The following is a 14,303-nucleotide window of genomic DNA, read 5'->3' on the forward strand; positions in this document are numbered from 1 at the left end:
CTCTTGTAATTGCTCCAACAACTGCTCAATCGCCTCTTCCTTCAAGTTATCCAGTTGTGTATCAACTTCTCTGAGTATAGTTGCTGTTGAAGGTACATTGTTGTTGTTGGTACTAGTGAGAAGACGACAGTACGACGCTATTAAAGAATGTTCGTCCTCCTCTGCCTTACTCTCAAGGCTTCCTGAGATCTCAGGTCCTAGTTTGGAGGAGATGGACTCAGTGTGACTTCCGGGAAATTCTCGAGACTCTAGAGAAAGGTTTGGAGACATGGCAGGAGATTCAAAATTTTCTCCTTCTAGGACGGATTGAACAGGAAGATATCCAAGTTTCTTTTGTTTCTTTTTGAAATAGTTCCGGGAGCGGAATGAGTTTCTAAAAGATTGAAGAAGGTGCCGAGCATTATCCGTTCTGTTTGTAGAAGTGCAATACTCTCTCAGAGGATGTTCAGGTTTATGTCCTTTTATAGATTTGCCCAGGAAGAAGCAGGCGTGACAAATGTCTAGATTAAAACATTTCCTGCAATGATATCTAAACCCAACTATAGGATCAACCCGGCATATCTTACACTGTACTTCATGCGTAGCTGTCTCCGCTGATGCAAGCCTGTGAAGGACTGGAATCCAGACTAAAGACTGGGGTTCCTCACTCAGCCAATCCAGAAACTGTGCTAGGTTTACATGACTCTGAGATTTCTTGGTACTCTTCTGAAGACAGGATCGTACGGACGGTTCAATGTTTGATCCTCCAAACAGAGCAATCTCCCCTAAATATTTAGGGATCTGCATACAGTCATACAAGAGTAAACCCAGCCTTCTCTGATCCAACAAGGTTTCCTTGCTATCTGTTCCACCTGCGGCAAGGTTAAACATAACTCCGTACTTCTCATTGAGTGGACCTCGACAGAGAATTACTAAACCTAGTTTAAAGCTGAGAACCCTGACCAAACCTGTCCTTTGTCCGTCAAACACGTTGAGAAGCCAATTCAAGCAAAGATCCACACACAGAGGAACATTGATATCCTCTGGTTCACATTGAAACAGGGTTTCATAGATTGAAGTTAGGATTGTAACCATCTCGGGAACAGCAATCGTTAGGTCATGCTTGTCAAGAGAAAGTCCATGAGAGTCAAAGCAAACAACAGCCGACGTAATATCAAGAAGGTCTAAACAAAGCTTTTGTTGAACTTTCCTTAATTTGAGAGCTAGTCTGTACGCACAATATTTCACAGTGTTCATGGCTGACAACGTATCTAAAAGTGCCACAAAGTCAGGATGGTCCCACGATGTGGTTTCCTTTACATGGTGTGAGAAATATGGAATATTGTCACTAGTAACACATCGTTCCCAATCGTCTGGAACGCACTCCCGGAGAAACTCCTGATTTCCTGGATCCTGTTGAACCACTAAACCAGATAACTGTTCACGTCTAGATACTGCAGATTCTTTAAGTGTTGTTAATCTCTGCTCAACACCAGATAATCGGTCTGTCACGTCTAGGAACGGATTGGAGTCACTCTGTATCTTCGCCTCCAAAACCATCTCCTCTACATTGTGTAATCCGGAGATTATAGATTCTACTTCTTCCCTCTCTCCGTCCGCAGTATCCAGACTAGGTGGGAGTTCCCACTCTCCACTGCAGGATTCTAAATTCTTTAATTTCGACTCTGCCTGGTACAGAGCCTGTTCCACCGTTCTAGCTCCGGCTTCAGCTGCTTCTAGATCCAGCTCCCACTGTTCCGATCTTTCGCTTAGACTTTTCCACTCGTCCTCCAGACTTTTCTCCATGTCGGTGATAGACTTACTCCGAATCTTGATCAGTTCTTTCTCCTTCAGATTTTTCTTCTCTCTGAAACATGTTGTTTTAATTTGTAGAGTAACACTGAGATTATATTATTCAATATGCAAGAAACAATTTGTATTAATTTTTTTTTTAAATTTATTATTTGATTATTTGAACTTTGTTATCAAGAAGATATCAGCTTTGTTTATAAGACACATTCCCGGGATAAAAATATGTTCTAATTTTGACTTATAGGCAACCCTGGCCCGCAGTAACAAGATACTTAATCAAGGTTAACATTAGTAAAGTATTCTGAACAATGGACTGTTCAATATAAAGTATAATTAATTTTCTGATTGGACACTTTCAGGTTGTAAGCTGAAACAACCAGAACAGCTATGTGCATTTTTTCCTTAGTATATTTGGATAAGTATCAAATGTCATCAATGTGATTGGATATATTAGAGTTTAGATTGAAATACAACAGCCTTAAATACAATTTTGAATACCGACAAGACTTAAGACTTTTGCCATAAAAAATCTTATGTCACAATTGCTTATCTTCAAAACGGATTTTTGTGGAAACTTGTGGTCCATCTAATTCTGACGAACACTGTACTCTATTTGTAAACATTGAACTAATTACTGTTGTATATAGTATAATGTGCTAAGCAGATAGATTTCAATCAACTAGATTTTTGCCTAGGAATGATTTTACGAGTTTATCAAGCACCTAGAAACCCGAACCTTAAACTCAAATTAACCCGGTGAAACGGAGAAATATGAAACCTACCCAGAGAATTAACAACCATGAATTAATTAAGAAGATTAAAAAGACAGATTTATGAAGCTTTTGGAGAAATCCAATATTTGTAATAAACAAAATGTCGTCTTATCTGATATTAGATAGTCTTACTAAAAATGAACTTAAACCTTTTCTGAGTACTTTCTAACTACTTTTCAAACTAGCCTGGGATATTATTGTATATAATTAATCCTGATTAAAATTAAAAAGTAAAGACCACAGAATTAAAAGTAGACTTATTTTATTGATTAACTTTCTATTACCTGAACGATCTGTGTTCCTCCCTTTGTCTCTTAATTTCTGCCAGGTTCCGTCCCATCTTCAAGTTCGTTAATTCGTCCATCTTTGCACTAATCCAGGATCTTAACACAGTCACTTCATGCATATTTTTCATGCTATGCCTTCCGATCCTGTCGGAGAGATTAAGGATACTATTCTGTAACTCTGTCCAACGTCTCTTCAGTTCCTCAACCTTACTGGAAAGAACTATATCATTGTCTTCTGAGTAAGATAGTTGTTCATTCCCTCGGGTCGAGATTAAGTGAAATTTAGCGTCTTTTTCTCTAACCTCGGCTTTGACGTCCTCTAACCTCGATTGACTCTCCTTATCCTCCTGCATCCTCTCTAATGTTCCTTCAACCTCTCCCATCCAAACTAGAAACTGGGCCAGGTCCTGATCAAAATCGTTTAACGAGCCTAGAGCAGACTGCAATGACTTGCCACGCGCTGTAGAGCTAGATGTGAGGGCGGAGAAGCGACCCGTCAGTTCCTTGTTTATTCTGGTAATACCGCTTGTGTCGTCCTTAGTGTAGATGCTAATTAAACGCTGGCAGACCTGAGAAAATGACAGGATGGATTTATAAGAAAATATTTATTTAATCTTTGATTAGAAATGTAGCTACAAGGACACCCACAAAGGATGAGACTGTAAAGACGACCTGAAACTCTTAGAAATGATTCCAAGGTTAAAATCTTCTGTCTTAAATTAAGTAGTTAAATGGCTTATCTATTTGTTTGTCAAAGAACAAACCGGTTGCAGGGAATTGTGCTAATAAGGAAAGAGGCAGTAAACATGTCGTCTCTGAAGTCTTATCCTCTGTGGGTAACCTTGTTTCCAATCAAATCAAATCAGACTTTTCAAATTTACTTGAAATTTTCAGGTCGTCATTTTTAGAGTTACAATTTACAAATTACAAAATCTTTAGCGACTGTTTCTTTTTTATATAAATAGACTACTTTCATTCTGATTTTTACTCGTTCTAAATTAATGAAACGTTAATCTTAAATATTATCTGAGAACTAAGTTACACATCAACCAAGTTTCTAAAACGTAGGGGGATATGTAAAGAATTTTAATTCCCCTGTAAAAAAATATGATAGCATAGTTATCACTTCCCTGCCTCCCTTGCTCCTTCCCCCTCATTACGAGTCTTGTTTGACATTTAGATTTGTTTAAATATTCTGATGATGAGGAAACCAAATAGAACTGGAATCCAGATTTGAGAAAACCCGCGTGCAAAAATTAACAAAAAATGTGCAAATATCAATTATTAAAACAGCTATCAATATATTTTCAATCGAAGAAAATATTGGATATTTTACTTTCATCTTTCTTTATCTTTATATTTCCCCTATAGAAGATTAAAAAATTCGGCCAGAAAATATATTTAAAAGCTTTAGATGTGAAATAAATAAATAATTTTGACAAATATGTCAAATAATTGCAGATATAAGTTTCAAAGCTTTCAAAGTAGAAAACTGAACACTAACCTGGGATAGAAGTGTTACATGATGTCCGTACTGCTGCAGTTCACGATGTATCTGATTGACATCTCGAATCTGACGGAGAAGAACATCCCTTGTCTTACCAATCCCAGCTCCAGCCAACATCTTCTCCAGCTTCCCCAACCACTGAGACACCTCAGCTCCCTTTGTGTTCAAATTGTCAGCATGCTCCAACATAGCGGTCAGTTCCGTCTTCCTTGACATCAAATCCTGCTGGAGAGTGCTCCATCTACTCTTCAACTCCTCGCAAATAGCTCGTGACTGTTCTGTTCTTAAATCTATCCCTGATCTAATCAGTTCTTCTTTGCTATATTTCCTTGATTCAAACTGGGATATTAGAGCTCTGAATCTGTCTAGTTCTCGTCCTACTCCGTCAGTGTCAACGACGGATATTCCATTTTCTCCCCGGTCCCTGGACAGGTTCGAAATCCAGTCCAACATCAGTTTCGCTTTCTCACTGAATGTAGAAAACAAGTCACATATCGGGGTGACGTCCTCAGACATAGGGCTGTTAGAGGCTGTTGTTGCGGAGGCTGCCCATTGTTCACTGCTTTGTGAGGTCGGAGAGGCCAGAGATGCAAGACTGATAAAACTTGAAACAGAATGGGATGAACTTGTTTTAGGAATCTCTGTAGATATTGACGAAACTTGAGTAGATATAGAGACTGGAGTTATTCGTCTCACGTCCCCGCACAATTTCAACCACTTGGATTTCAATTGTTTAACCTCTCCGGCCATATGTGAGTTAACAGTAAACCCGGAAGCAATTACTTCTTTCTCCAGTACCTGATATTCACTCAACAGTTTATTTATTGAATATTCTCTCTCACTCAAAGTAATTCTTGGTGTACTTTGATCCTCGGAGGTGTCAGCTGAATCCTGTTTCTGCTGCATGATTTCCACCCACTTCAGGTTCTCCTCTGTACCTTCAACTAGCTTCACAAGTCGGTCAGATTTATCACTGAGAAAACTTAAACGTTTTGGTAGGACTACACCTAGCTTTTCTATCTGAGCCCTGCTATGTTGATAAATGGTAGAGTTTTCTCCAATATCAGCAGCAAGCTCGTCCAAACAAACTCTCTGGTTTATCAGTGTAACTTGAAGACTCTGGAGCAAATGAATTCCATTTTTCAATTCTTCAAGTTCGCTCACGTTAACGGGTTTTCCTGCTTCAGGCAAAGCTTTTTCAGCCCAAGAAATGATATCATTATGGTTCCCATTGGTTGTGTTCTCCTGTTCCACGGAGTTTCTTGAGTTTCCATTTATCTCACTCTCCTTTATACTGGTTTCTGTGTAGATATATCTCCAACGTTTTCTAACCTTGTCATGTTTATTAAATATTTCTCGAGCCTGCGTTGCTCCACTTTCTTTAGATATTTTCAGACCAAGTTCCGCCAGACTTTGAACCCTTTTCTCCTCGTCTTTTATTTCAGTTTGAAGACTCGAAATCTCTGAGGGTTGAAAAGCTCGAGTTCCCTAAAATATTATGTTTAAAATATTGTTACTAACATAAACCCCAAAAAATGTCGGAAAACACAGTTAAAGCCAGCAATACTATGAAAACTATGGTTAGAAACTAGGCTATGTTTCTAAATTGTGTAAATAAAAAGGAGAAAAAAATATAACATTTTCCTTCCCCCATGTTTCCCCTCAACATAAACAAAATGAAAAAGGATAGAGAGGACATGTATCATATTTACAGGGAGAATAGACACAGGGAGTAAAGTAAACAAGGTTTATCTTAAACACAACAATCCTCAGATACTCAGAAACAAATCAAAGAAATCTTGAATTCTTACCCTTTTCCAGAGGAGTAGAACCTTCTCCTTCTCCGCAATCCATGAACTAAGAGAGTCCGTCCTAGTGTTGAAACTACGGAGTTCTGCTTGACACTCTCGCCAGGTGTTCTCTCGGATACTAAAATCCTCGTTAATCCCTCTCCACTCCTCACGCAGCTTCTCAGCTAGGGCCGTTAACCTGTCAAAATATTCCATGGATAGGGCCCCTGATACAGTCTCGATTTCAAGAATGGTTTTCTTTACTCTGGGTCGTAATGTCTCCAGGGCTTGTCTCACTTTATCCAACATATCGGATTGCAGATTCATATTCTCATACTTCTTTCCGGTCATAATAGAGGTTTCAAGTTGGCTCCTGATAGCTTCAAGGGCTTCTTGCAGCTTAGTTATCCTAGAGAATAGTTCGGCAGGAACAGACTTATCCACGATTTCTCTTGGAGATTTGCTCTTTGATTTTCTCATGGGCGTAGCAAAATCTTTAAGCTGACCCCAATTTGATCTGATATTGATCAGAGTATCCTTCATTCCTCCTAAACTATCTAGGGATTTAAATGAGCTGGCAAGTCTCTCTATAGATTTCATTTCATGGTATTTTCGATCAATTTCTGCTCTTGCACTGCTCACTCTTTGATCTTCCGTCTTTTTAGGCCTGATATCCTTCAAAACAGAGTTTAGCCATGGATGCATGATTTCTAGCTTTCCTCGTAATTTTGCTAGAATCTCGGATTCACGAAGTGCATGAGATTTCTTCTCCTCTGCTGACCCTCTCAGTTTGCTCCAGGATTGCCTCAGTTCTGCAACTCTCTCCTTCAGATCATCACCTTGAACCTGGTCAAACCTGTGTACCCGGAGTACGAGCGTATCTCCTCTTGAGATAGTGGTTGCAACCTCGGCTTCCAGCTCCTGGAGCTCCATATTTATGAGATCCACCCTTAGATTATAATCAGATTCTTTATCCAACTCTTGCAACCTCTGCCTAGCATTTGCAATCTTCAATGATATATTTGTAAACTTCTCTTCAAACTCTTTAATATCTTTAGCGTTGTTTGAAATATTTTCACGACCGAATCTAGGACTTGAGTAACTTTTACGGGCTCGTACATCCTCAATATCAGCGGAGGTACCTCGGAGAAGACGATCTATAATCACGTTATCACGTTCATTTTGTTTATCAATATCATCCAGGATGGATTGCGGAGCTGCTGCTTCAATAGGACTGATAACCGGGGACGCTGATGGACTAGTGTCTACAGACGGCAGGACTGTTCTCATGGGACTTAAGATAGGAATAGGAGTAGTTTTACGCAGTGGTTCTATCACCGTACTTCCAGTTGATGAAAGAGAACGTGGAGAGGGTAGGGTTGACGAGGTTACAGTTACATGCTGAACTGGGGGAAGGGAGATAGAGGTAACTACGGAGCAGCTGCTGGTTACTGAACAAGCCTCCTGAACAGATTCAACATACCATCTTGGTTTAGGTTTCGTTGGGGGAGGGGTCTTCCCTTTCTTCGGAGACTCAACAATGGTTTCTTGACTATCTTTGGCGTTCTTTTCTGGCGTTCTTAATGACGCACTGAAAAATTCCGGACTTGAATCCCGCGAACTGCCAATTTTGTCATTGAAATCCAACCAAGATCTAGTTTCATTGGTTTCTTCAGGAAGTGTCGAAATCTCTTCAGGTTCGGGAACTGTAGTGGTTATATTTACTGTATCCGGGACTGGTATCACACGCTGAGCAATTGTTGTTTTAATCTCTTCCACCTCCACCACTGAGAAATTGGAACATTCTTCAATCCTTGCAAGAACATTTTCCCACCGTTGTCCTAAAAGTTCCATTTCTGGTTCCACCTCCTGACTCTGAGAAGTAAACTTTTCAAGAATCCGATCAGCCATGACACCCAGACTGTCAACCCTTGGTTGAAGGTTCAATATTTGTTCTCCGAGTTGTCTTGACTCTTCCTTGGATTTGGTTCCATCAAGTATCTGCTCTGCTGTTTCCAACCAGCTTGAAATCTCCTGGAATGCAGATCTAAACTCCTGAAGGAGTAAACCTTCCTCTCCTGCCGAGGAGTTCATGGAAGTGCTCGCCGGAGATGTGAGTCTAAAATCGCCTTCTCCGGATAAATCCAGTTCAGCAACCGCGAACCTTTCATTCTCCGGCAGCTTCTGCTTGATCCCATCTTTGAGAATACTCCATTTAGATTCTAAACTAGATAAGGTATCTTTTAACCCAACTAGTAAGGATGGGTCCGCACATAAACTGACAAACTCCTGTTTGATGGACAGCACCTCTCTCACCTCCATCTTCATTATCTTCATTTCCTTGATCATGTCTGGAATGAGTTCAAGAGAAATGTTCTCCAATTCCTTCTGTGCTTGACTTAACCAATTGTTAATGGTCTTCAGCTTAGCCATCAATACCTGAGATATCTCAAGAGCTTTCTGTAAAACCTCCCTCGCCTCGGTCACCTTGAGTATAAAACTTTGATTATCATAAAGATGAAATCTATAATTCTGTTTGCCTGTTCTTAAACTTTGAGTTTCATCAAATCCCGGCGGAATTATATAATTTAGACTAATTAATTCAATTTTGGTTTTTATAAATAATAAAACATTAATAAACACAATTTCGGAAATTGGATTTAGTGTAAAGCTAGTTACCAGAGTTTTTTTTTAACATAGTTGAGTTTAGAATATTAAGAAAAGGTAGAGTTTCTAAAAATTATTATGAAAAAGGTTGATGATCTCGGTGGAACGAAAATGCATTTTTCAAATTAGTGATAGCAACAGAGGATTTACCAAAAATCAATACAAACAATCCAGTTAAAAGAAAATTTAATTCAAAGGCGTCAACAGTCTTGCCACTTAGGTAACTTAAACGAGTAAAGATCTGTAAGCCTCTCCCCCCCCCCCCCCCCCACTATTTTGGCTAGTCTATATTCACAAGACCGTAAGCGGAAAACCATTTCCTACTTTTTTACTGCATCCATCATGTGAAAAATAGTAATCTCTGTTTGTTTGGATGTGCCAGCACATTTGCCTCAAATTTCGACTGGGGAACTCGATAGAACCACGGAAATGTTCTTAGCTCCGAGTTGAGTGGGTTGACTTTTACTGCGAAATTTTATTTTCCAGACAAACCCGGGTTCCCTAGCTAGTGCATATGTGATCTTGCGTACCACAGTATACAACATCTGATTTAACTATCTATTATATGATAGTTTCGAATCATGGCAAAAATAAGTTACCTGTGCTCCGAGAATATTGAATAGTTCCTTCAATGAGTCAATATGCTTTGAAGTTTGGTGCGGATTATCCAGAGAACTAGTTTCAACTAATTTCCGACCCATCTTTATAGTTCCCTCCACCTCACCTTTAATATCCGCTAACGCCTGAATACAATTTAACTTACAGTTCAGGTAAAGCTAGTTATGTCTCTAGCCCTAATTAACCCATTTCTTTGTGATTCTAGGGTGGAGCAATGATACGCCCTTTATTATTGATCTATATCGGATACCTCTTGCAAGAACGATCCCGGCAAAAGTGTTTAAATATTAAAATTCTTTATTTTTCTTTTGATAAAAATTGGTTTGTGAAAAGTAATTGGGAGTAATTTCCGTTTACCATGTATAAAGATTCAGGAAGCAAAGCAGTTTCCGAAGCTTTTCATAAGAAACTTTCAAACTTTCATTAAATTTTAAACAATGCAAAGATTTCAGTCGTTGTCAAATGTTTTTCAAGTTTTTCTTAGAAAAATTTCAAAAAACTTTTTCATGATCTATAAACATACAAAAATGCTTTTCTTCTAGTTTAGATAAATAGACAGGATTATTTTCTTCTAGTTTAGATAAATAGACAGGATTATTAAGAAACTTCTAGTTTAGATAAATAGACAGGATTATTATGCTCAAAGAAACTTCTAGTTTAGATAAATAGACAGGATTATTTTCTTCTAGTTTAGATAAATAGACAGGATTATTGTGCTCAAAGAAACTTTCCTGCAATATATTCTTAAAGGGACTGTAAGCGTAATTTCAAGTGATATCCCATTCATGTTTTCCTGTGGTAGAAATGTGCTACTCACTTTAATTTTGTAGAGAAACCCCAAATCAAAATAATTAATTTTACAAATTATAAACATTGATATCTAATTCATATCAGTAATATCAGTGTACCGTTGTGAATTGCACGGAGTCACTTGAAATTACGATTATATTTCCTTGAAGAACATTTTTTTAAAGAGTTAGCAATAAAGATCTTTACATTGTAAATACATCTTGTGTGATGAAGCTGGCCTTGGATTGAATCTGAATCGTGTGAGACTAGCTCCGTGAGGTACATGTTATGCTGTATATCCCGAAGCTGACGGGTTATCCGTCCCAACTTTCCTTCATAATCTGTTGGCTGTTGGAACAGTTCAAACTTACTTGACAACTCCTGAAACATATTCAGATTATACTTCAAGATTAAACATTATCCATTTCCAAGTACTCCAGCTTAGCTCTGGGGCTGAGAAATGTTTTAAAATATATGAGAGAAAAAATATTTGTTAACTATATCTTTACAACTTGATTGTGTAAACCCTTGATATTCAAATCTGTGACACAACTTAAAAAAATTTACCTCAAACACTTCCTTGTCTAAAACAATGATAACGATTTTTTTCTTTATTTTAGACTCTACATCAGAGAAGTTTTGGCCACAAACTCAAGTTTTCTTATCCCTATATCTTTGCAACCTGATAGTGAAAACCTTAGATTTTCAAACTTAAATTATTTGACATAAAAAAAATCATAGTTTGAAATATCTAAGGTCTACGACATTGGGAATTGCAAAGATATAGGGATTAGAAAATACAAGCTTGTGGCAGACTCGACTTCTTTAACATGAAAATCAATTTAAATATGCATTGTTATATGAACGTGTCTTAACTTGAAATTCTGCTCCCAAACCTTTAATATGACAGTTATTATGTAACGAATATTAATTTCTCTCAATGTTATTCTACTAGGCTTACAGAGCAACAAGGGACATCTTTAAAGAAGCACATTTAGCTTTTTGATACAAAATAATAATTTTTAATAATAATAATGATATCAAAAATAAACAAAAAACACCCAATCACACCGTAGCGTAGAAAAATACATCATTATAATGATAATGATAATAATAATAATAATATAAAAAAACTAAAATAATATTTCAATAATAACAACTATAATAATAACAACATCAATGATAATAATAATAATGATAATATCAATAAAAACAATAATAAAAGAAATTAATTCTGCTGGTTAGTTATTTACCTGGAATTTTGAATGAATAAGAGTGAGTTGATCCTCTAACCTGGCAGCAGCCTCCTCCTTCCCCTCCTCCCTGTAGATATCCACCTACACAAATATCAAATAGTAACATGGCAGCAGCCTCCTCCTTCCCCTCCTCCCTGTAGATATCCACCTACACAAATATCAAATAGTAACATGGCAGCAGCCTCCTCCTTCCCCTCCTCCATGTAGATATCCACCTACACAAATATCAAAAAGTAACATGCACGATTCACAACGGTGTCTTTAAACATCTATTTGAGGAAGAAATAGTCGTTTTTATTTTAGAACTTTGGTGTGCATAAAATGTAGATTTCATTGTTTTTAAGATCTTGAAAAGAAACAAATTCTGTCAATTTCCTTTCCTTGTCAATCCGTTATTCACTTTATAAGAGAGACTTTGATAAATTTTGTTTTCATTGTTCTCCTAGTAGTCTTATCTTTACTTTTGTTAATTGCAATACTTTCCCCTTTACTACTTTAGATCTGTCGGTCAACCATTCATGTTTCGTAACTCCCACCATCCTTCTTTAATATCTAGTTTCATTAAGCAGTTCAAAACTAGCTTCTCATTCTTAAGGTTGACCTATAATTATTTTAATTTCTTTTCTCAAAAATACTTAGTATTTTAATTTTAAAAATGTTGTAACAAATGCTTATTAAATATCTATTAGGGTACAGTGAAAATGGTATGAAACATATAAATATCATAAAATCGCTTCCTATCATCTTTTTTCTTATGTCAAATTTAATTTTAAGAACAATTTAGAAAAGGCGTTTTTTGATTGGAAGACATCTTGATTACCAAATTTGGACTTTTATGTATGTTCCCGAATTTAAAAAATTCGGGCAAATACAGCTCAAGTCTAAGCTGTCGTTGGTCCTTATTTACGGCTTGACTTTTGGATTCAAGCAGCATCTTATTTTTCAAAGAGCTGAGTTCAAAAAAACCGGTTTTATATTCTTTTTGGTTGATTTTCATGGCAGGAATTTGCGCATTCTCAACTAAAACCAACCAAGGTCGGTTTTATTTTATATTGGGCCTAACTCCTTAAATCAAGCCAACGATCTTGCAGCTGTCAACCATGTTATACAAGCTGTCTTCAGAATTGGGTCTTAAAGTTAGGTTTAAGGAATTATGGCTCGAGCCAAAGTTTTTAAACAGCTAGCTCAGGCCTCTTGTCCAAGAACAGCCTAAGCTGCATCAGTCACTTGTTGAACTAAAAATATAGTACTCTGTATATGAATTTTATAATCTGGACCTACATATGGCTTTTAAAGAATGTTTGTGAGTTCTTCATTGGAGAGACTACATGTAAATACTGGTTCATGGATGCCTCCACTGGTCAATGAAACAAGATCTTATAAGGTTGTGGCCTTGCGAATATAAAACCAGTTTTTTTGAACTCAGCTCTTTGGAAAATAAGATGCTGCTTGAATCCGAAAGCCAAGCCGTAAATAAGGACCAACGATAGTTTAGACTTCAGCTGCATTTTCCCGAATTTTTTTAATTGCTGGCTCAGGAATGGATTCATTACATCTAGGCTCCAACATAGAGAGATAATGCCCAAGTTTAAAACATTCATAAGTCTAGGGCGGATTTTATTACACACTATTGTAAAGACCAAGATATTCGAAAATTTGATAAAAATATAGAACAAAACTGTGTTCATAATTCATTCGTTTCTGAACAAACTACATTTTTTATGGCTTCCGCCCCCACTAAAGTGGTATTTGTGGTTATTTTTTGGTAAATTAAATTTCTGTAGTTAGAAAATTGACAAAGTTACAGTTTCTGGATTTTCGTAAATTTCATGAAAAATGCGGTACATAAAAGTCCAAATTGGGTATCAAGATGTTTTCCAATCAAAAAACGCCTTTTCTAAATTGTTCTTAGAATTGAATTTTACAAAAAAAAAATGATGATAGGAAAAGAAAAAAAGATTTATTTAATTTCACTGTACCCTAATTTCTATATTATTATTGGTCAAATCTGCCCTAGGACTGATGAATCGAAATATATTTCCTACTTTGAAGTTGTGTATTCGACAGATAGAGAACACTTTTAACCAATTCTGATTTTTACAGTAAAAAAAAATCTTTTAAAAGGAAATGAGTTTTTGCCTCAAACTCCTAACTTTTTCCCCTTCATCTTAGCAACCCGATATAGTAGACCTTTGATATTTAAAATTATGAATTATGTTAGATCAAGTAGTCTAATTGCGAAACTTATTCGGTTTACACCATTAGGATGCAAAGATAAAGGGATTAGAAAATTTGAGTTTGTGGCAAAAACTCAATCACTTTGTTGAGTAAAAATGAAATAAATCCAGATTCCTTGTCCTCTATGCGCAGTATAAAGGATATAGAGACAAATTCTATAAAGTTCTATTGCTCAATAAAGTAAATAGATTGGATGGAAATGAGCTGGGTTGTAAAGTGTTAAACCTGAAATTAGTTAATTTACAGAATGCTATTCCAGGATTTTCAGATTAAACACATTTTAATGTTATTGCACTCAACAGTAAAATGGAGACTACTCCTAGAGAGAATTAAGCAGAATAAACACAAAAATGTTTTATAAAAATAAAATCTTTGTTGGCAATAATGGACTGTAAAGATGAATTCAAGTAACCTTCCATGCAATGATGGCAAAACCCGATTCACAAAGGTACCCTCGAAACCTTTATCTGATCAAAAATGTGGAAATTATTGTCGTTTTTCTAGGTTTGAAGTTTTTAATTCTGATAATTCCTATGTATTTTTTTTGGCAGTAGAAATGCTTGAGTAACTTTCTTAGAAAAACCACA

At 36.7% G+C, this 14,303-nt stretch overlaps 1 protein-coding gene across 2 annotated transcripts in view; it reads right to left on the reverse strand.

Moving 5' to 3' along the window:
- Positions 1–14,303, reverse strand: part of LOC111704741 (dystrophin) — a 67,186-nt gene that overhangs the window by 3,490 nt on the left and 49,393 nt on the right. For both annotated transcript variants that reach the window (XM_023477085.1, XM_023477077.1), the window contains 7 exons: positions 11,476–11,559; positions 10,430–10,603; positions 9,415–9,558; positions 6,170–8,635; positions 4,356–5,846; positions 2,849–3,420; positions 1–1,846 (listed from right to left, as the gene is read on the reverse strand). In XM_023477085.1, the coding sequence (XP_023332853.1) occupies positions 1–1,846; positions 2,849–3,420; positions 4,356–5,846; positions 6,170–8,635; positions 9,415–9,558; positions 10,430–10,603; positions 11,476–11,559 (6,777 nt within the window). The remainder of the gene's footprint in view (positions 1,847–2,848; positions 3,421–4,355; positions 5,847–6,169; positions 8,636–9,414; positions 9,559–10,429; positions 10,604–11,475; positions 11,560–14,303) is intronic.

This window comes from Eurytemora carolleeae, unplaced genomic scaffold (genome assembly GCF_000591075.1).
Source record: "Eurytemora carolleeae unplaced genomic scaffold, Eaff_2.0 scaffold2, whole genome shotgun sequence".
Taxonomy (NCBI): domain Eukaryota; kingdom Metazoa; phylum Arthropoda; class Copepoda; order Calanoida; family Temoridae; genus Eurytemora; species Eurytemora carolleeae.